This window comes from Rutilus rutilus, assembly GCF_951802725.1.
Source record: "Rutilus rutilus genome assembly, chromosome: 1".
NCBI lineage: Eukaryota > Metazoa > Chordata > Actinopteri > Cypriniformes > Leuciscidae > Rutilus > Rutilus rutilus.
Genome location: NC_140209.1, coordinates 48,902,776 through 48,926,107, shown reverse-complemented (window position 1 = coordinate 48,926,107; position 23,332 = coordinate 48,902,776). Strand labels below are relative to the sequence as shown.

Here is a 23,332-nt window from a genome sequence, read left to right as displayed (position 1 = left end):
TGACAATTAATAGGTAATTTTCATTGCCGTTTAAGTGAAATTACTGAACTTAAATATACGAGCTTGATAAAAATGATCATTCTAGAAGAAAATTTCAGATGGCACTTTTTTGCATCTGAACTCTTCATATATATATATATAAACAAAAGAAGTTATTTTGAAGAATGTTTGAACCAAATGTTGTTGTTGTTTTTTTTTGTCCAACTATGGAAGTCAATGGGTGCCGTCAACTATCTGGTTACCAACATTCTTCAAAATATCTTCTTTTGTGTTCAACAGAAGAAAAAAAAACCTCATACAGGTTTGGATCAATTTGAGGGTAAATAATGACAAAATTTAAATTTTTGTGTGAACTATCCATATAAACTCATAGGCAGCTATACATATCACCCCCCTTTTTTATAAAAATCTATATACAAACTTACATATGTCCGCGTGTATTGGGCAAATACAATTTTTTTTTTTTTTTTTTTTTTTTTATTTGAGCAAAATATTGACTTCTGTATTTCTAGTATTTTCTGTATTTCGGACTGCTGAAACAATGAAAATCTGACCATAAATAGTTAATGCGGCCGTGCACTATCAGGTCACTTTGTTTTTACTGGCCATTGGTCAGATTTACTGTCAATCAAACCTTAAACCAATAAATGAAGGGAAAATATGTCGCGTTCGTCTCGTTTAGCCAATCAGCGGTAAGTTGCTAAGAGTCGCGGTGCAGATTTAAAAGTAAAATTAATCTCTTGTCAACACATTTAGGACTGGGGTTAGTCGAAAAGACGTGATTTCTGAACCGAGAGCGATGCACAGTAAGTTAAACCGACCTTTTTTTTCCCGTGTCCGTGTAATATTTACTGACTTCTCCGGTGATTTTAGTTAAAGGTTGTGTAAAAAGACAACGGAGACCAGGGCTGTAATTATCCACTCAGCGAGGCTAGTCTGAGTCATGTTAGCCCAGCGCTAGCATGGAAGCTAGCGTGACTCTTTCTCTACTTTGCATACAGGGGAATTAGAATAACGCCATTATTTAGATAACCTTCGGCATTTGGTTCAGGATTTGCACATGTTTTGTAGTCAAATACGAGCCATTCCACCGTCCCTCCCTTCCCCGGTGCCCACTTGTTTTGTCTAATCCAAGTGAGGTGAGGTGAGGTGGTCAGAGAGGCAGAACCGGGGACCAAAGTGGTTGCCTGGAGACCTGCTTCTCTCTCGTCCATCTGGCGCAGGTATCCGCTCTCTTCCACGGATAGCCTACATTTTCATTTAAATTAATCATTTGCAAGGCTAATGTTTGAGTGTGGTCATGTCTGACCCCTGCAGCTTTTGGTCTGCTGGCTCCGCTTGAGTTAAGAGCTTTGTGAAGATGAGATGGACGCGGATCAGCTCTCTTATATGTAGGGATGCACTCGCCTCCTGGACAGATGGATGAGGGCAGACAGCTCAGACAAACTTTGCATTAATTCCGTTCGTCCTTAAACACTATTGTTGTGTCTTTCTCATTGTTGTTATATGTTAATAACACGTGTATTTTCCCAGCAGGTGCTGTTAAACCAAAACTGTGAAACTTTCTGCGACCAAGAGCTTAGGATACATTCGACAACATCATGTCGACCGTCTCACAGATGCCTCATGGACCTTGTGATCCGGTTTCTGCAAGTCTGTGACAGGATTGTCCTGCCCCATAACCGACGCTGCTCAACCTTAAAGTAATCTTCTGCCTTTTTTTTTCGGGCTTGCTTCTCTTGCTCTTGTCCCAATATGATCCTGTCCTGCTGCTTTTCTACAGCATCATTTATGAATGTTTTAACTCATTCAGACTCCATGTACATTCTAACTGGTATCACTTTTCTGTTGGTTTTATGCATTATACTGCTTGATATGGTTTCAGTAATAATTCCTACAAATTTTGTGCCATCTTCACCAAAAAGACCATGCCTAACCAAAGTTGTAGAATGAATCATTTGCTCTGATCATATGCCTGCAACGGCAATATATATCTGACCAGTGCTCACGTAATGATGTGTCAACTTGATGTCTCTAAGGTGATTTGATAAAGCTTTGGTTGATGTGGCATAGTAGGCTAATATAAGAAAATACCTGAGCTGGTCATTGAAAGGTTGCAGGTTTGAGCCCCGCAGAGGAATATGGCAATTCATAGGGGACATACTCGTTCCACCAATAACATTATATGACGTGTTTCTTTGTTTAAGCTGTTTTGTGTTGTTATATTTTGAAATAGTATGATTCCAACAATGAAACTTAAAATTAATAAAACATTTTTTTGTATTATTATTTAGTTATTACTATAGTTATTACATATAACATTTAACAAAGCACTAAAATAAAGTTATTTATAAATGTGTTGTGAATATATGTATATATAAAAAATCTTTAATCTACAATGTATTTTCATTGGCATATAATATTTTTCACACAAAAAAAAATATATATGAAAAAAATAATGGATGTCAGAAATATTTTTTTTAAGTCATAAACAATCTTGTAATTGTTTTATAATGTATGGCTCATTTAGTGTATAAATAAGATATGCTGGCGTTTTTTTTTATGTCTGGGTCTGAATGGGTTACAGCAAAAGAGTTGCATGGCACTGATTGAACACTGTTGTACAATCATCATATCGTACCTGGGGCTCTGGGGGTGCATCCCCGTTTTAGCAATCATCTTCTTTTTTTTTTTTTGTCATCAACCATGTGGGGAGGAAAGTGATTCATTACTGGCTGCTGTAAACACACACACAGCCAGTGGGCCTGTCGCCTACAACCTGTTAGCTAGAGGTCTTGACGAGACTCCCCCTGACTCGTGTCCTGCTGGCGATGACACAATAGGATGGATGCCGCTAGCCTGCTAGCTCTGAAGGTAGCGTTGTGAATATGCGAGCTGCTCGCGCTGCTTTGCTGTTGCTTACATGAATGGAGAAAATCAGAGCGTGACCCAAGATGATGTAGGGAACGGCGGAGGGTTTTATAATATAGTTTGCGGGAGATTTTGAGTTTTTTTTTAAAATGCAAAAGCATCATGTGCTGCGGGATTATGTGTTTTCATAATTGGATTTGTGCGTACTGTTCACTCTCTTGAATTATTTGCGTGTTGCATGAACAGATTCGTTAGTACAAGCTTTAGAATAATGAACTAACGCACATTCGCTGTCGTGTCTGTAACGAACTTCTTGATTTGGCTGCTGTAGATTTCTGTGACGTCTTTTTAGCTTTTGTGATTTGCTTGCTGCAGACATGCACCCACTGTCCCAATGTAGCAATAACAGGAATAATACACTCCCTTTCACCTCCTCCCTCAAGGTTTCCCTCTGTACCACATAATTACGACCTCCACCCTCCCACATACCCTTTTTCTTTCTTCTTGGCCTCCCCTCGTCTCGCTCCCCTCCCTCTCCCTGCAGTAATCTTTCTAAATCTCTGGCCTGCTAATCCTTTCCACGCCTATTTTATTACGGACACCCCCACCACCCCAGCTTCTTCTGCTTCAATATATATATATATATATGGCAGTCGTCCGGAATAATTTAAGGACTCCTTACAATGCAATAATGAGCCTAGTGAAGGGATGCAGTCGCATTGGAATTCTCCTGAAGATATCTGGGGAATCTATCCGTGTCGTGCCATTGCAATGTGTACATTTTGTAGTCTGGACTTGTTGAGTTTAGTGGTAGTTAAAGTTAATGTTTGTGTAATTGGCACAGTACATTTTATGTACGTTGCATTTACAAAGGTATTTGTGTTTTGTTGTTTTGACTTCTGATGTGGATTTTTGTGGTCTAATTTTCCTTTTTTACTCTCCCCATTTGTTTCATTCTTCTCTCTTTGCCTTGCCCTTCTCATTCCTTTCTTTCAGTGAACAGATTTTTGGTGAGAATCAAGTTATAATGCTGAGTTTGAACTCATATGCTAATCTTTGAAATGATGAAGCAAAATGTCTGTCACTAACTAAACAGACATTAAAAAAAAAAATTCATGTTTGATTTTTCACGAGTTTCAAGGTTGTTCTTATGTACATTCCTATTATATAAATAAATATGGATATTTTAAGATGCTCATTAAAACAAAACCCTAAAATATGTGATTTTTATCCCCTATAGACAGACAGTGACGTTGAGCAACATTTCCCGAGATTATGCTGAGCATCCTTGCAGCTGGCTCCATATTCTTCCCCGGCCTTTTCCTGCTGTCTAAGCGAATCCTGAAACATGGTCCTGGGCTCAAATGGAGCGAGAAGGATGCTGTCATTGTCTCGTCCAGGTAAGAAAAGGGGAAGAGAAAATGAGATGTGTTGAGAGTAAGGCTCAAACTACTGTAAGGCTCAAACTACCTGCTTTTATTTACTTGTGGTTCTTCTCAGAATATGTATGCCAGTGAAGAACATATCATATCCTCTTTTTGTTTATAAACATGAAATTCATGGCATTGGCTTCATAATTGTATTTTTTTGTGTGATTATTAAGATTCAGTAAAAGAATTATAAATTGATAAAGGATTCATATCTGCATCAGTGAATGTGACTAGTGAATGAGATTTATACACACTTACCGGCCACTTTATTAGGTACACCTGTTCAACTTCTTGTTAATGGAAATATCAAATCAGCCGATCACATGGCAGCAACTCAATGCATTTAGCCATGTAGACATGGTCAAGAAGACGATCTGCTGAAGTACAAATTGAGCATTAGAATGGTGATTTAAGTGATTTTGAACGTGGCATGGTTGTTGGTTCGGGCTGGTCTAAGTATTTCAGAAACTGCTGCTCTACTTGGATTTTGACACACAACCATCTCTAGGATTTACAGAGAACGGTCTGAAAAAGAGAACATTTCCAGTGAGCGGCAGTTCTGTGGGTGAAAATGCCTTGTTGATGACAGAGAAGAATTGCCTGACTGGTTTGAGCTGATAGAAAGGCTACAATAACTAAAATAACCACTCGTTACAACCGAGGTCTACAGATGAGCATCTCTGAACGCACAACCGTCAAACCTTGAAGCAAAAGGGCTACAGCAGCAGAAGATCACACCGATGCCACTCCTGTCAGCTAAGAACAGGAAACTGAAGCTACAGTTCACACAGGCTCACCAAAAATGAACAACAGAAGATTGATAAAATGTTGCCTTGTCTGATGAGTCTCAATTTCTGCTGCAACAGTACATAAAATAAACAAGTAATAAGATCCTGGTTGATGAGTGCATGGTAAATCAAGACATGTCAATCTGAGCGATCAAACCAATCTAAGCACACTCCAGCGTTAAAACGGTGTCCGACTTAAGCTGTGCTCGAGATCGCCCCCTGTACCCTCATTGATTATTCCCTACATTTGTCCACTAATATAGTTCCCTTGAAGGAGTGAATGAAAACGGAGTGAGTGTACATCAGTTTTACACTTATTATTGCGGTGTATTATGGGATTAAATGAGTAGACTTGATAATGTCCAGTATGGTTTCAGACACAACTACGGCTGTCCCCTCGAATAGTGCCCTATTTAATGGTATAGGGGACGGTTTCAGACACATTTGTCATTGGAAAACACTGTTATTATCACAATGCGATCGGATCCATGAAGTCTATATCTTTAGGGGCCGCTCACATATCGCGCATAAAAACGCGTCGAAAACGCTAGGCGCGCCGCGTTCTCCTTTTTCCAAAGCGCTCGGGTGGTTGCGCTCCGGAGGCGTCTGTCGTTGCTAAGCTTGGTTCTTGTCACGTGACCTGCGGTGCGCTTGCGGCATTCTGAAAAGTTGAGATGTTTTTATCTCGATGCGGCGCGGACGCGCTTGGAAAAAACGAGCGCGTCGCACCGCGACCGCGTCGCTACCATTATGAGCGCGCATACCGCGCGGCTACATTTGAAATAACGAACTTGCGCGCGCAAAAGACGCGATATGTGAGCGGCCCCTTAGCCAAGCAACATGTTATGTCACTCTGAGATCTTCGCACATTGTGTGTGGGTTTGTTTTATGTAAATGGCCTCCACAGTCACCAGATCTCAATCCAATAGAGCACCTTTGGGTTGTAGTGGAATGGGAGATTCACATCATGGATGTGCAGCCGACGAATCAGCAGCAACTGCGTGATGCTGTCATGTTTAAATTGATCAAAATCTCTAGGGGATGTTTCCAACACCTTGTTGAATTCATGCCACAAAGAAGTAATTCAGTTATGAAGGCAAAAGGCAGTCCATCCCGGTGCTTGCAAGGTATACCTAATAAAGGGGCTGGTGAGTGTGTGTATAAAACTGCATAAATAAAATGTACACTTACTGAGATAAACTGAAATATTTGTAAAAGTCACAAAAAATGTTTGAAAACCGAAAATGGTTGGCTGAAACTGAGGGGTAGATCATTTTATATGAGCCAAATATTGGTATGTTTTGCTGGTCTATCACAAAATGTGTTGCTGTAAGTTTATGGCAGAGATTATTATCCTGTTTTGAAAGCCTTTTTGCAAGAATTGTGTCAGATTAAGATCTGCAGAGTAAAGACGTTGCATGCAAGGTTATGTTTGGTTGCGGTGCACTGTCTGATGCATTGATGAGCTTTTCTTCTTAGCTAGGAAAGTTACTGTGTAATATTCTGCTTAAATTACCCTTCCCTTAACTGGTGTCGTCAGAATCTGCTTTCAAATATCTCTTGTCTAAGGATGTTTTGCAGTCTGGTTTGCTCTCTGCCTTGGCTTTCTTTCATGCATGTGATTTATTGTATTTATTTATTTTTTCTTCACTCTTTCTCAGGCTGGTGTCCTCCGTTCAAGCCATTATGGCGTCCTCTGCCGGATACATCATCGCCTGTTCTTGTAAAGACATCATCGAGGACCAGTGAGTATCAGCTGAAGATGTGCATTGTAGCTAGATATATAAAAGATAATTATTTTCATTTTTTTGGGGGGTAATTCCGGTTTGATTTTATAAGCAGGAGGACTGTTTTACTACACACAACACTGCTTTACTTTGGTGTTTGTGTGTTTTCCCATGTGCATGTGTCTCTCTCGTCTTATTTCATTTGTGTTTTATTTGTGTATACAGCTGAGAATTCTCTAATTTCTATGGAATTGTTCCCAGACGTGTAGGAGTGCAAAAAGTATTCCCTTCACTCTGAGTGTTTCTAAGAATGTGCTATTCCTCCAATGCACACCTTATGTCAGAATAATCTAATTAGGCTCTTAACCTAATTAGTTTCTATCTGTAAATCCATTGTGGCACACCAAGCCAGGGGAAAGGGAGCAAGAGAGAGTAGATGGGCAAAATACTCTGGAAAAACTTGATAGTGAATTTTTATGACCATACCTGCAAACTTGTCGCTTTTCGGCGACAATCGCCGTTTTCTTGGTCAATTGGGTCATTTACGTGAATCGCGTAGAACCGGAGAGTTTTTTTTCGAGAGGGGGGGGGGGGGGGGGGGGGTGTATATTGTTTCTCACAGTAACTGCCATGCAGGCTAGAATTGCGAAACATTATTGGATAATTCTTATAATTGACATTTCTCTGGGCCAATCGGAATCTTAGCACTTTTTCTCTTGGCCAATTGGAATCTTAGGACTTGCGTCAGAATCTTGAAGCACACAGCGTCAACTGAGCTGAGCTCGCCATTTGATGAGACGGCTGGCTACCGTGCGAGTCTAATGGAAACTCGCGCATGAATTTTCCTGCATTTTAGCGCCCACCAAAATGATTTTTTGTCCCGCCAAAGTCTTGAACGGCTGCGTTTGTGACAGGGCGTATGTTTAACTGAAAGAACGAGCAGAGAGAGAGAGAGAGAGAGCCGGTCGCGCGCGCGCACTCTCTGTGTAAACGACTTCACCGTCTCCAAACTAGGCGCTGTGTTGCTCTCTCTCCCTCGCACGCACATATTAATCAAAAATAAATCGACACGGTGGTAAATGGTCGAAAGACCTTTTTTTTCTCTGAATTACTGCTGGGTGTGAATTTTGCTAAATAAGTTTCCTTATCTTCTCTGAAAAGCGTTCTGGACATTCAGCTGACTTAAACAACACTTTAATTAAACGAAATAAAACTATACAGTGATGAAATGTTTTTATGTTGACACAAATCTTGGATGTCAGTGTCCTAACTGCTGGCATAATCACACAACGCGCACGACACGTCCAATTCGCGAACTAATGACTCCTTTGAACCGATTCATTTTAATGAATGGTTAAAACAACTAATCTTTCCAACAGTGAACTCAGGTGACGTCTGAATCGGTGTAACTAATCAGTAACACTTTACAATAAGGTTATATTACATAAATTATATAAAAAAGTACAGTTTGCTAACTCAAGCTTAAACTTCAAAATAAAGAAAACCACTTGTTTAAAAAAAAAAAAAGCATATGACTACATTTTTCCACACAGTGCTATCAAGAATCGATAAGAGAATCGATAAAGAATTGGATCGATAATCAGAATCGTCTGGCATTATTATTGATCAAATCTTATCAATTCCCATCCCTATGTGAAGACCGTAAAATTATAATCAAACATTAAAGAACATACATGTTTTTTTTAAGAGGTTTTTTTTTTTAAGAGTTAAAAGATTAAAATATTTTGCTAACATGAGGTCTTATTGTGTCACTGTCAGTCTTTTTACATCAGTGCAAAACTAGGGTATGCAGATTAATAATAATAATAATTATTATTATTATACATTGTTCATCAGCATGCATTGATTAATCCCATGGCATGTAGCAAAAAAAAAACATGAGAAAACTAACTAGAAACTTAAAAATAACATTCTCATTTTCCACTAGTTTGGTGGGATCATTTTGAGTGTGTGGCAGAAGAGTAGACCAGCTTTGAGACATACCATCATGTCATAAAATTGCATCTTTAACGGACGCTTTGTTGCATAGTTACGCTGTCAATCATCTTGTCACAGTTAATATCCTCCACATTTCATTTAATTTCCTACTGTATCAGAGAGAGGTTTTTCATGGGTAGAACTCTCCTCATATTTTTGCATAATGATGGCTTTAAAAGTTAATGGCCAAATGGGTCTTTATAAAAGTTCACTTTGTTGTTGCAGATGAAATATAAGAACCAAATCCTTCTCCAAAGTGCAATGGTTTGTGGGCAGTATTAGCCATTAGGGTGTGCACGCATCCACACTTCAAATCTACTGGACATATTATGACAATATTGTGAAATATTAATACAGTTTAAAAGAACTGTTTTCTATTTTGATATATTTTAAGATGTAATTTATTCCAGTGATTGGCAGCTGCATTTTTAAGTCAAGTCACTGTTATTTATATAGCGCTTTATACGACACAGTTTGTTTCAAAGCAGCTTTACAGAGATAACAGAAAAACTATTCAGTGATGCAAACAGTTCATTTCGGCTGTACAGCAGCTCTAAAAGAAAATAGTGTCATTGTTCATTCAGCTGAAGTCAGTTCAGTGTTGATTCAGTTCCGTTGAAAAGATCATCAATTATTAAACTAGTTAATTTCATCTAAAAAGCTGTTCTGCAGAAAAACGGTCATGTCGACTTCCAGCTCAGTTCACTTCTCATCCTATAGTGTCAGTGCTGTCAAATCAATAATATTGTTGAATATTAAGTGTCCCCAATTAAGCAAGCTAGAGGCAACAGTGGCAAGGAACCCAAACTCCATCAGGTGGCAGAATGGAGAAAAAAAACCTTGGGAGAAACCAGGCTCAGTCAGGGGGCCGGTTCAGTCAGAAATCAAATTGTTGATCAGTAACATTCAAATATTTAATTCAGTTACTTTTGATTGAAGATTGCATTCATCACTCCAGTATGGAGACAAAGCTGGTCATGGGTCTGTGCAGAGGACTTGTCTGGTTCTTGTGGTCTTTGCTAAATCTGTGCTGATGGCTATCATGTCGAAGAGGCCTTCACAGGGGATTGTCTAGTTGACAGGAACTCTGCTGACATTCAGGGCTGCGTTGTGGTCGTGTCTTCTTGGTGCAGGTCCACCATCGGATCTGGATACGGACCGGATATGGCTGACTATGGTAGCCTCGGGATTAGAGATGTGACGGTGATAATATTCTCCCACCGGTTAATCGAATTGTGACAACACCGGTATTACCGGTTTCATCGTGGGGGTGGGGGGTGTTAGAGTGATGTAATTTTTTTTTTACATGGCGTCAATTCATCATTCGTATTGAGTTTGATTGACATGCGATCTGACCAATCAAATTCCACCATTTTTGTGCGACAAAGCAGTCAGAAGAGTTATTGATTAACTTCGGTGTATTTGAACTTGGCTTTAACTGAGGCAATCTGTAACGACACATTAAAGAGCCAAAAAACGGTAGGCCTATTTTATTTTTGTTTGACTGACCAAATTTGAAAGTTAAGACTTTTTCATATTAAATATTACCTGCTCGGTCCTGTATTTCAGCGCGTTGTCAGTGTCCTCTATTTTTCACTGCTTGAGATCATGTTGAGAACAATAACGCCCGATTTGAGGGTATAGGGCGCGATTTCGGATTCAACCACAGTGTTTTGAATGGTGGGTTCGTTATTATTCGTTATTATTCATGAAAAACGCAACAACAAAACGGACATTTTGGCATAATTTGTGTGTGTTATGTTTTGTTCAAGGCCGAAAAGAGAACTCGATACTGACGCGCGTCTTTTCCGTGTGTGTGCACGTGTGTGTAATAGGCAGGACTTACAGCGCGGTCTCTTGTTTTGTCGCGCTTGAATGGTTGAGCGTGATCATACAACGCTAGTCAACTGGTGACAGAAAATACGGATACTGCGTAATTTCTTTAAAAAAAAATTTTTGCGGTGCTGCGGTGGGCAAGTGATGAAACCGGTGTTGCGACTGAACACCGTGTAACACCGGTAACACCGACTATCGTGCCAAGCCTACTCGGGATAAACAGAGAGACTAATATTAGCGTAGATGCCATTCTTCTTATGATGTAACCAGTACATTAGGTCAACCGGAACTGGGAACAATTCCAATAACACCCAATTTATGCAGCCTAACAATCCTTCAATGGATGTGAATTATAGAAATGTGATAATGTGTTGTGTATGCCAGGTTAAAACTGTTCGGATGCTAAATAGGAAAAGGATCTACCGCCTGCAGGTGATTTTGATATTCTAGGCGTTATCAACTAGACAGAATTTTGAGATCGTAATAGGCGACATGGACTATAATGCGTTAAGAGCTCGCTCAAGTACTGAGGAGCTAAACTGTTTAGTGCTTTGTAAGTAATTAGCAAGATTTTAAAATGTATGCGATATTTAATAGGGAGCCAGTGCAGTGTAGTGTTGACAGAACCGGGCTAATATGGTCATACTTCCTGGTTCTAGTAAGAACTGCGTTTTGGACCAGCTGGAGTTTGTTAATTAAGCGTGCAGGTCAACCACCTAGTAGAGCATTACAATAATCTAGCCTTGAAGTTATGAACTAACTTTTCTGCATTTGTCATTGAGAACATATGTCTTTATTTAGATATATTTTTTAAAGGGACAAATGCGGTTTTAAAGATGCTAGAAATGTGACTTTCAAATGAAAGATCGTCATCAGTTAGGAACCCGTGTGTGCTCTTTGATACCAAAGACCTGACAGTCCAGCCATCAAGTGTTAGACAGTATTGTAGGTTGTTACGTGTGGAGGTGTGGCAAACAGGACGGGGCCGAGAGCCATGGGCATGAAGCGAGGCTGGTTGGCGCGAGTGCTAATGAGCATCACCTGTGCGCCACACCGGTGTCGAGTTTCATGGAGGAGCTCCTGAAGTCTATGGATTGTCCAAATTGTCTATGAAACCTGCTATATTATTCTGCGGACACCTTTTAGACAGCCAATCATTGGGTCTCCTTCACTAAGCATGTATACACAAGTTTGTGCATGAACTCTGTGTACGGACGATTTTAGGAACAAATCGCAAATAAAAAATATATATTTTTATATATATATATATATATATATATATATATAGGAACAACTGAAACCACACGTACGCAAAAAGCACTTATTCTGTACGCCCTTATAATCGTGTTAAGAAGTTATATTTAGGGTTGGGTACCGAACCCTGTACTTTTAATGGTACGGACCTAATTACATCGGTACTACAGAGTAGAGTACCGATTCACATTAAATCAATCGGTGCCAAATTTTGATACCTTAGAACGCATCTAGGTGCGAGAGTAAGACTATTTAAATACAAATTCTGCATGTCTCTGTGTGAATGAGTGGCGCAGACGCGCGGTTTCCTGTACATCACTCTCTCTCACACACACACACACACACACACACACACACACACAGAAGCACGCATGACCCTTGCGGTGTTTTTCAGCCTCTGCAGTCTCACTATATGAGAAAATGAGCCTCTCTGAGAGTCACTGAAGTTCATCAGCATATTACAGTTTTATTTAAGAAAAACTATCGTTATATCATTAAGACATGGAAACTCAAATGTTTTCACCACAACCCGTCAAAATAAAAGTTTGGTTTAACTTGAAATATATTTCTGTTGTACAGTAGAATTTAGATATCTTAATTTCATAATAATACTAACATTAATAATAATAATAAATTATAAAAAAAGTTATTTAAGGAATAATCACACTTTTTCTTTTGTTGTAATTTTAACAGTATAAAGCTCAGTTGTGCCGCATGTTGTTTGACAGTTTAATTTCATATAAAAGATCAATTAAATTAATGTTTTATGTCTTCAGTTGATTTCTAGAAAATTCACAACACAGAATTTGTGGAAAACAAAACATTTCATATAATTTTTATTTTTTATTAATATTCAAGCATCACAGACAATGGCAGACAGCAACCAAGACAGCTCTGGCATAATGTCAATAACACTTCTACAAATGACTTTGTTTCTTTACAGTTATTGAGGTAAGCATGTCTAAAGTACTGAAAAAAGGTACTGGCACCGAATTTCAGGTACCGGTACCAGTTCAAATGTGAACGGTATCCCACCCTAGTTATATTTCATCCTAACACGAGTATAATTATATTGAAGTATATTGCATTAATTGTATTATCCATATTATTGTAATCCATATATAAAATTATCTAATAAAATTATTAAATAATTAAATTTAATTTAATCTTAAACACATTCCATCATATACAGTTAAAGATTAAGAAAAGCTGCATTATAGCTTCAGCTGCGAGGTTTCTCTGAATAACGCAGATATACTTTTATGTACAGCTGGCTAATGAGAAATGGTGTGAGTGACACTTGGCATTGCTCGAGGATCGGGTGAGAGCACGTCTGCAAACATTGTCAAGTTTGACGAGTGTGACGAAAGGCTGTAATGAATGTGTGAAAAGCCCTTATATGGAGATGGTTTGGGTATGTTTTATGCAAATGACTAACCTTGTGCACATGGCCACTCAAATTCAAGAACAAATTTATCTGTACAAACGTGTTTTGAATTAGGAGATTTTTCTTGAAGTTCTCCTGTGCATACAAATACGAAATAATCCATGCAATTATTAATGATTGAGACCCATTGAGTGCATCATTCAGCATCATTTCTCCAGTCTTAAGTGTTGCATGATCCTTCTGAAATCACTCTAATATGCAGATTTGGCGCTCAAGAAACATTTTTTATTAATGTTAATAACAGTTGTGCTGCTTCATACAGTAGTCAACATTTGAAGTGGATCAAAAAAGTTAATCAAAGTTGTCCTAAGACAAGAATGTGTATTGTTCAAAATGAATGGATAACTTTGAAAGGTTTTGATCCACTTCAAATGTTGACTACTGTATTTTTGTGGATTCTTTGATGAATAGAAAGTTCAAAAGAACAACAGAATAAGACAATACAGTACATTTATCCTCACAATTCTGCATAAAATTTTACTCATTTTACAATTGTTTACTCTCATGTCCCCATTTATCTTAAGGCGGGCGTACACGGTGCGAGTTCGGACCAGGATCGGACACTCGGGAGGTCGTGAGATATTGCACACGTTGCGAGTCAGTTTAACTGATAATCGCGTCAAAGCAGCTAGTACACGGCACGACTGTCCTGCACGAATTTTATCCCGAGCCGGCAGCAATCACGTGAGCTTTCGCGCTAAACACAGAAACCGTCAATGTTGCATGCAGGCAAAGCTTCAGATAGAAAAAAATGACAGAAATGTGTGTGCAAATGATTTGTTGTAAAGCAGAGAACAGTAGCCATTCATTTCAACATAAAAACTAGAGAGAGAGAGAGAGAGAGAGAGAGAGAGAGAGAGGTGTGTGTGTGTGTGTGTGTGTGTGTGTGTGTGTGTGTGACAGTTTATGCGCACGCTGTATGGTGTGTGAGAGAGAGAGAGATGTGTGTGTGTGTGTGTGTGTGACAGTTTATGCGCTCGCTATATGGTTGCTGCCACTGAGGTATAGCCCCACGTGGTTGTGTATGATTAGCAATAGGGGACAGCTGGTGAAAATCGGGCCGACTCCCCGAATTTTTTAAACATGTTTAAAAATGATCGGGAGGTCTGGGAGGTGCTCATAACGTGCTCGGCTCGGCTCGTAATTCCCCTCACACGCTGCGAGCCGCGACCATGCGAGCATCACCGATTTCACTCGATTTCTCCCGAAGTGAAAAAAATCATCTGCGAGCTCGTAAAAACAGCAAAAATCGCACCGTGTACGCCCGCCTTTAGGAAGACAGAAAATAGTTTTACTGCCTCTACAATCTGACTGATGCTTATTTTGCTAGTCAAATTTTAAGGGAACACTTCACCCCAAAATCAAAATGTCTCATGTTGTCGTTCTAAACCTGTATGAATGTTTCTCTTACATGCAACACAAAAGAAGAAATTTATCAGAATCTTAGCGGAGCTCTTTTTATGTATGGAGTTGTATTTTCAAGCCCAACTTACCTGCCTGTAACCTCCAGGTGCAGTACTGAGCACCTTGGACATGTTCATAGACATATCAGGGAACAAGTCATGGAAAGTTAATTAATTCTGCACAGGTTTGAAATATTTATTTGGCCATTCTGAGCATAATATCTATAAAATATATATTTTTAAATCCTTATCAAATATAAATGTTTTTATTTGGAGTGTGCACAAATAAAAGTAGACCCTTTACAGTTTCAAATGATGTATAAGTATTTTAAGTTGTTTCCGCTGTTATAATGAGACAAAATCATTTGGCATGATGCCGATTTGTGTCGTGGAAGTCTCACTACTACAGTCCAGTGATGAAATATGATTGTCCTGGAAATGGGAAGCCTCAGGTGCCGCTTCACTCGCTTCTCTCCACATGGAAATGTGAAGTAGGCTATTTTTCTCCCCTCTCATCTTTCCGTGATTTCTTGAAAAAGTGTAATATTTAACTTTGTGTATCTGCTAGTGTTGGCGAAGTCAAGCTTTCTGAACCAGCAAAGCTTTCAACATAACTCTATTGGAAAAAGGTTTCTTACTTGATTTGATTTTGATCTCGGAATTGAAAAGGTTTTTTTTTTTTTTTTTTTTTTTTTTTTTAAACATCACCGCATGTTAATAAACTCTCACGCACAAAGAAATCGAATCTCTGCACAAATTTATTTTTCAATAGATTTATTTTTCATTATTCCGTTTATTTTGTACTTTTACAACACAAGAGATGCTTTTCAGTTTTGTAGCTGATTGTGACCAAATACCTTTTTTTTTTCTTTCTTTTTTTGTTAGCCCTACAAAAAAAATGACCTATGCAAAAATGCATTCTGTTCACTGCTTAGTGCCTAATACACTAAAGGAGACTGTACCAACTAAATGCCGCTAGGTGGAACAAACTGTAATTTGCACTACTGTCTGTTCAAAATAAATAAAAAGAAACATAGCATTGGGGGATTTGTTGCCTTTTCCTGTTGTACAGAACTTGAATCGAACCATGACCCCAACACCGAGGTACATACTGAACCGTGACTTCTGTGTACCATTACGCCCCTTGTATATACAGTATCTCACAAAAGTGAGTACACCCCTCACATTTCAGCAAACATTTTAGTATATCTACTCAAGGGACAATACTATAGAAATGAAACTTGGATATATTTTAGAGTAGTCAATGTTCTGCTTGTATAGCAGTATATATTTACTGTCCTCTGAAAATAACTCAACATAAAGCCATTATTGTCAAAATAGCTGATATATTGTCAATATATAACTGATGGTTTCCACAAAGTAACTCTAAAGTACATATGGGGGTTTCTCACTCTTGTTCCTTCGTCCCATATCTCTTTCTCTCTGCTCCCTCTGTCCAGGCATTGGCTTACCAGCAGCTATATCCTTTTTGCGGTCCCCTACTTCATCTATGACATCTATGCCATGTTCTTGTGCCACTGGTACAAACTTCAGGTCAAAGATCACGAGGAGGATACCGAGGCCAAACCGATGAGGTCAGCCATCAGCGGCTATCTGCGCAGAGAGTTCCTTATGGTCTTGCACCATGTCGTCATGGTTACTGTCTGTTTCCCTGTCTCTGTGGTGAGTGGAATGAGGGTTGTGTGACATTAACATACGTTTTTTCATAAACACACATTTAAAGTACATCTTTTTTGGAATATGATTATGGATGCCCATCAGAGCCATATGTTTGGAGTGTAGTAACACAGCTTTGGCTTCATGACTGTTTGAAGAGTGATTTGATGGGGTCATGCTATGTGGGTGGCTTGAAGTGTGGCTGAGTCTAACTTGTCCTGAATGGGCATGTGTACTTTCACCCTGTGATTATGCTCTCCATCACTCTCCATCTGTATCCATGGAGACTATTGCTGTCGGCAGCAGTGTAGCAGCCCGCACCCTGGCATTGGCTGCACTTACATGGCAATAAGTGTTATGGACTGATAAGACAGGAAAACCTCTGCAGCACTTCCCTCTGATAAAACCACACTAAGCTTTTCTACACCTGACACAACACAAGTTTGACTATCTCTTCCTTTTCTTTCTGTTTTTTATCCCCTTCTCTGTCCACTTCCCTTCATTTCCTTCATCTTTTCTTCCTTCTCTCCTTCATTCCCTTTCTCTCCTTTCCCTTTCCCTTCCATTTCTGTATCCTCGTCCCATTCCCTTTTCCATTCTTTTCCCTTCCCTTTAACTTTCTCTTCCTTTTCCCTTTCCTTATTTTCTTTTCCTCTCCTTTTTGTTTCCCTTTCCCCTTCCCACTTTCTTTTCTTTGCTTTTCTGTTTTCCTCCCCTTTCCCTTCCTTTTGAATTTTATTTCCTTTTCTGTAATAATCTCCATTCCTTCCTTTCCTCTCATCTCATTTCCCTTTCTTCCTCCCCTTCCATTTCCCATTCCCTTCCATTCTTTTTTCTTTTCTTTTCTTCCCTAATTTCCTTATTTTCTTTTCCTCTCCCTTCCCTTTCACTTTTCATTCCCACCCTTCCCTTCCCTTTCCTCCTGTCCTTTTCCCCTTCCCCTTCATTTTCTCATCCTTCCCTTCCCTTTTCCTTTGTTTCCTTTCCCTATTTTCTTTTCTTTTCCTCTCTTTCTAGTTCTGGAGACAGGGCAAAGGGGATTATTTCCAGGGTGTGATGTTCCTGGCAGAACTCAGCACCCCATCTGTCTGTCTGGGAAAAATACTCATCCAGGTACTAAACATAATCACTCATTCACCATCTCTTTCTGACTTTCTTTTCTTATGTCTTTCTTTTTAAAGACCTAGACAAGCAGATTTTCAGATTTCTCTTTCTTTTCTTTATAGTGTATGGGTAATTTCTACCAGACATACTAATCTTATAACATCTGATTGAATGACAGTGATCTTTCACAGACTTGTTTACAACTCTCTTGTACATGTCTCCTTCACTCCTTGAGTGTTAAATGTCTACTGGGGAATATTGAATCACGGTTGTCAGGGTTCATTGCTCTACCTATTAATATTTTTCTATCTGTTAAACACTCTCTTTCTCTACTTCCTGCTCTTCTTTGTTTCTTTGCCTCAGTACAAGCAACAGCACACTCTCCTACATAAAGTCAATGGAGCTCTTATGCTGGTCACTTTCTTCATCTGCAGAGTTCTTCTCTTCCCCTACCTCTACTACGCCTACGGCAGGTATGATCACTTTTGAACACTCTCAATCATTCAGTCTTTTACTAGGTCTTATATTTCTGTTGCTCATCTATTCCTTCTTTCTTTTATCCTCTCTTTCTCCACTGAGTGACAGTGCCTCTAATATTAACATCAAAAATCTTAAATCTGGAAGTTTTCTTTTTTGGTCAGAAATAAATATGCATCATAATCTGTCTCAACCCAGGATTTGTTTCGAACATGAGACATTTACACATTCCTCCTAAACGATTGTAATAACCACCAAAGATCATGTGTTGTTTTGAATTGATCGTAATACCAGGACAATCATCATCAATCTGGATGACATGTTCTAGTTTTAAAATTGCAGCACTGATGTATTATTCATTAGACTGGAAACTTGAGCATCTTAGAAATAGTTACATTTCTGAGTGCAGTCTTTACTGGCAAACAAACGGCTAAGAAGTTGAATTTGCTTGCAGCAGGGCTTCCATGGAAAACCTAGAAATATAAGATTATTTTTTGTAATTTCTAGGGATGCACGATATATCGGCCACCATATCGGTATCGACCGATATATATTTGTTCATTTTTTATGTTATCGTTATCAGCCTGATAAGAAAATTGGCCCAAATATTAAAGCCAATAAATATTGGATTATTTTCTGCAGCTGAGACACCTCAGATGCGTACTGTTCGCCATTATGGTTTTGAATTGCTTGAGATATGATTGGAATCACTTCAAAATAGGAAAATACAGTTAAGTGTAACGTGCGCAGGGCAAGTCTTTCATGTAGGCTACATAAAATTATAATGAGAACATTATAATTGTGTGTTTGGCAGATGGATTTAATGGTGAAACTTTTGTTTTTGTAATCAAAAAATATATAAAAATTTGGATTTAGATTTAATTATTTGTGTATATTTTGAAGTATATTCTGTATGTTTGTTTATTTATTCATTATATATAATTTTTCTGTAGCTTTGTTATCCCACTGATATAGTGCCCTATATATATTCATATTTTTAAAAAAATTATTATTATTATTATTATTTATTTATTTATTTATTTATTATTTTTATCTTATTGATTTATTCATTTTTATTTATGATTGTTGTTATTATTATTAATTAATTTATTTATTTTTCATACTGGGGTAATTGCTGATTGTTTGTCTTCGATATGTCATGTTTAAACAATGTTAAACAATAAAAATTTGATAACAAAAAAAAAAAATTTGGATTTAGATTTATCGGAGAAATATATCGGTTACCGGCTTTCAAATATAAAGAATTAGCGGTTATCGGCATCGGCCAAAATGTTCATATCGGTGCATCCCTAGTAATTTCCAAAACTGAACAAAGCATGGAAAATATCTCAGTAAGAAATTGTTTGACGACAAGTCAAAAAGTAGTTTTTGAGAATTCCGACAAGTCTGAAAAGTCATCCAGTTTCTTTGATCAAAACATATGGAACATCAAGTTCAGATTCTGTATAGTTTGATGTTAGTTACTTGCAATATCCTAATCACAGTGTATATAATGTATACCAGGCTGATTCACTCATATTACTGCAAATGAGACAAAGTGCAATGCGCAATAAGTCCTGCCTCTGGAATAAAAGAGCCATTTGCCAATTGGTAGTCATCGCATCACTGCAGCTGCCGTTAGAAACTCTGGTTCCCACTGGAACAGGCAGTGTCCTGAGATGCATGCTTGGGACTGCACATGCGGAATGGCTGGACCAACCTGAAATATGTACAGATTTCGGTATTTCCCCATTCAAGTAGAGTTGGTCTTGCATGTCTTGAAATACAGTGGTGCTTGAAAGTTTGTGAACCCCTTGCAGAATGTGAAAATGTGAATAATTTTTTAACTCAATAAGAGGGATCATACAAAATGAATGTTATTTTTTTTTATTTAGTACTGTCCTTAATAAGATATTTTACAGAAAAGATGTGGTCTGAATTTATAAAAATGACCCCGTTCAAAAGTTTATGTACCCTTGATTCTTAATACTGTGTCATCACCTGGTTGATCCACGACTGTTATTTTGTTTTGTGATGGTTGTTCTCGAGTCCCTTGTTTGTCCTGAGCAGTTAAACTGCCCAATGTTCTTCAGAAAAATCCTCCAGGTCCTGTAAATTTTTCGGGTTTCTGGCATTTTTTGCATATTTTAATCCTTTCCAGTAGTTTTGAGATCCATCTTTTCACACTGAGGACAATCGAGGGACTCAAACACAACTATTAAAAAAGGTTCAAACCTTCACTAATGCTCCAGAAGGAATCCCGTTGCATTAAGAGCCAGGGGGTGGAAACTTTTTGAATTTGAAGGTAAATTGCACTTAATTTGTCTTCCGGTAAATATCGTCTGTTGCTTCCAAAGGGCAGTACTAAATTAATTTATTTTATATTTAAACAAAATAAGAAAAATTTGGACGACATCATCCTGTTCAAAAGTTTTCTGGAAAACTGATGAATTTTCGGGACCTGGATTTATCTGAAGAACATTGGGCAGTTTAACTGTTCAGGACAAACAAGGGAAACAAAACAAAAACAAATGGATCATCAACTTTGAATTGACTGAATATACATATAATTCCTTATACTGTGTCTACACCAGACGTGAGCAGTGCTGCGCGACAAAAGCAAATAGAACCCATCATAATCAGTGGTGCTGTCTACACTGGATGTGGCGCAACACGACAAGTTCCCGACATTAAACGGATGCTATTTCTAACGTACTTCAAGCACTCACGCTACTTCTGACACAAAGAACAAATGAATTTGCAACGGTCAATTTGTTGCGTCCAGTGTAGACCAAATTTGTCTGTGTTATTCACTGTAAGCTGACTCTGTGCATATGTTTGTTTGTGCTCATATCACAGGTACGCATCCATCCCCTTCTACATGGTGCCGCTGTCCGTGCCCTGGCAGTATAACGCAGGTGCAGCTTTGCTCATGGCCCCGCAGGTTTACTGGTTTTCCCTCATCTGCAGGGGTGCCTTTCGCCTCTTCACCAGAGCCTCACGGCACAAAGCGGCTGTTAGCAGCACTGACTCTGAGCCGAAAACCTCACTCCTGCCCTCTGCCAATGGATACAGCCCAAGAGAGGCTGACTCGCACTGAGAGAGGGGTAGAAATAGAGACGTAGTTGCAGGGTTGTTAGGTTTAGGCCAAATAGGAAACAAAAGGCAGATTGACTGAGTTCAATGGGTGGATCTTTTTTGACCCTGCAGCGTCGGTCAGCAGGCAAAGAAACTGAAGCTGTGTAACCTCTATATTCACCACAATCCTCTCTTTGAGAAGAAAAATAAGACTTCAGACCAAACCAAACAGATACGTTTTTTTCTATAACATGCACACCCTCTGTGTCAGAGCATTAGGTTGGGGAAATGTCTGCTTTGCAGGGTTAGTGCATCATTTGTAATGTACCATGGTCATAAGCTTCAGAAAAAGGGACTGATGTGGACGAAGCAGCAACAGTATTTAAAATGAGTGATGGATGGTTGGAAGGATTGAAAGAGACCTCCCGTTCTCCTCTCTTGAGTATCTCTGTCTCTTTGTTTGTTACATTTGCATAGAGGATACAAAAAAGGAAACTGAGATTGCTCTGTCAATTTGTACATACAATTTTATCACGTACGTTGAATTCCAAATAGATTTTGAATTTATTTTAGATTTTTGTTGAATCGGTTCATTATTTATTTAGTTCTATTCCTCATTAAGGGCGGATGAGTTTAAAGCAAAGCAGCTCACTACTAAAAGACTGAAAACAGTAAACCGATGCATAGGCCATTGCCAGTTATCCATCTCTCTGTTTTCCCCTTTCCTGGTTCTCATTTCAGCTGAAAACAAGATGGCAGTGGCTGCATCCAGTTAGTTAGTGAATCAGCAGTTATAAAGAAGGGGGGTAATTTAAAGGATTTGGATGAGGCTGAGCTAATGCATTAGCATATCTCTGCTGCAGTACTCCAATCCTTTTAAGATCCAGATGTCGGACGGAGGGGGAAGGGACCGAAATGGCCATTAAAAGGCTGCACTTGAAAACCAGGCTGAAGTTGGCAAGGCACTCGGACGAACCTGAGCCAATTGATTTGTGCTTTTCGTATAGTTTTATGAGGGGTTTAGACTGCCAGCAAAATGGCCTTCGCCAACCTCTTTGTAGATCCACGCCGCAATATGAAGTCTATACTACCATTGATTGTAATCTGCACATTAAATGTGTAACAGCTGTTCTTTCTCCACTCTGACAAGATGTTTATCCAGTTCTCAAGCTGTCAGCCTTTGTTTCTGTCCGGAAATGTAGGTGGTCCACTGATGACGTGTCACCAATTAGTCCTTACTTTTATGGTAAAAGTGTCATCGGTGTAACAACAACGTAGTCACACGGCTCCCTTAGGCCTGCTTGTTTTGCGATACTCACAAACAGGACTGCCAGTTTGATGCTAAACAGTATTATTAGGGGTGGAAGTGAGAGGATGGAACACAAGTTGGATTCAAGGAGTGAAACGTTCACTTAATTATCACAAGGAGGGGTGCTAAACGAACATCCAAGTCTGTGAGATACCTTAACACTTTTAAAAGCACTGCATATATGATGGCTCTTCTTAAATCAAAGTTTGGGATTTTGTTCTGAACCACTATGAATGAAAGCGTATAGGTTAGTCATGTTCTGTTACTCATTAGAATGGGTTTTATTTTTTCTGCTTTACAGTTAGTGTGTGTGCTCAAAGGCATCAATGTAGCCGTAGAATTTATGCTTTTAACATGCTCTTTACACAAAATACTGCAGGATTGTTTTACACTTGATTGCATCACATCACTAACTCAAAGGGACTGTGAAGTGCTGGGCATGAATAGGGCCAGTATTTTCAACTATAGCAAAGTATACTGGGAACTGGTTAAAATATTTTGAGCTAGGAAATGACTGTATTTTCTGACTTTGTTTTTATGTAATTATACTTATTGTTAAATTATTCTTATTTATGTATTTATTTGGCCAAGTCTGAATGTACATATGAATACACATCTAAATGTTCTTTTGAGTGGGCTTCTGTTTATCTAGTTGCCTGAAGACTGTTCTGTAATTCTGGTTCTCTCAGCTGAAATATACTCTTGCTCTCTCTCCTGCTTTGCTGATGCTTTGTTTGACCTCCTTTTATACTGAAACAAAGGCTCTGTGTCACCTGTTTGGCGTGTGTAATTGTGCGTGAGAGAAAGAGATCATTGCACACAGTGGTTCAATGAAAATTGCCTAAATATGTCTTAGTCTTCAAGTACCAGGCCAGTGACTCTTGGTCTACTTATTCCAAAATTCTCTTTAGTTATGCATGTTAAATGTACTGT

The 23,332-nt window shown here is 38.7% G+C and overlaps 1 protein-coding gene across 2 annotated transcripts; it reads left to right on the top strand.

Annotated features, from left to right (window-relative positions):
• The first annotated feature begins 689 nt into the window (after positions 1-689).
• On the top strand, positions 690-23,111 carry tlcd3ba (TLC domain containing 3Ba). 2 transcript variants are annotated; one of them, XM_084425123.1, is made up of 8 exons: positions 690-806; positions 1,534-1,703; positions 4,112-4,271; positions 6,751-6,834; positions 16,215-16,437; positions 17,449-17,544; positions 17,899-18,008; positions 20,872-23,111. In XM_084425123.1, the coding sequence occupies exons 3-8, from the start codon at positions 4,147-4,149 to the stop codon at positions 21,110-21,112; spliced, it is 879 nt and encodes a 292-aa protein (XP_084281249.1). In that variant the 5' UTR covers positions 690-806; positions 1,534-1,703; positions 4,112-4,146; the 3' UTR covers positions 21,113-23,111. The 2 variants fall into 2 exon arrangements, with proteins under 2 accessions (XP_084281249.1, XP_084281250.1); XM_084425124.1 differs by lacking the exons at positions 690-806; positions 1,534-1,703 and adding an exon at positions 2,461-2,874 and having other exon boundaries at positions 20,872-21,243.
• The last annotated feature ends 221 nt before the right edge of the window (positions 23,112-23,332 follow it).

Coding starts and splice junctions, on each gene's coding strand:
- tlcd3ba (XM_084425123.1), top strand. CDS start 4,147: ATGCTGAGCATCCTTGCAGCTGGCTCCATATTCTTCCCCGGCCTTTTC. Junction 17,545..17,898: donor TGGGAAAAATACTCATCCAG/GTACTAAACATA, acceptor TCTTTGCCTCAG/TACAAGCAACAGCACACTCT. Junction 18,009..20,871: donor CTCTACTACGCCTACGGCAG/GTATGATCACTT, acceptor CTCATATCACAG/GTACGCATCCATCCCCTTCT.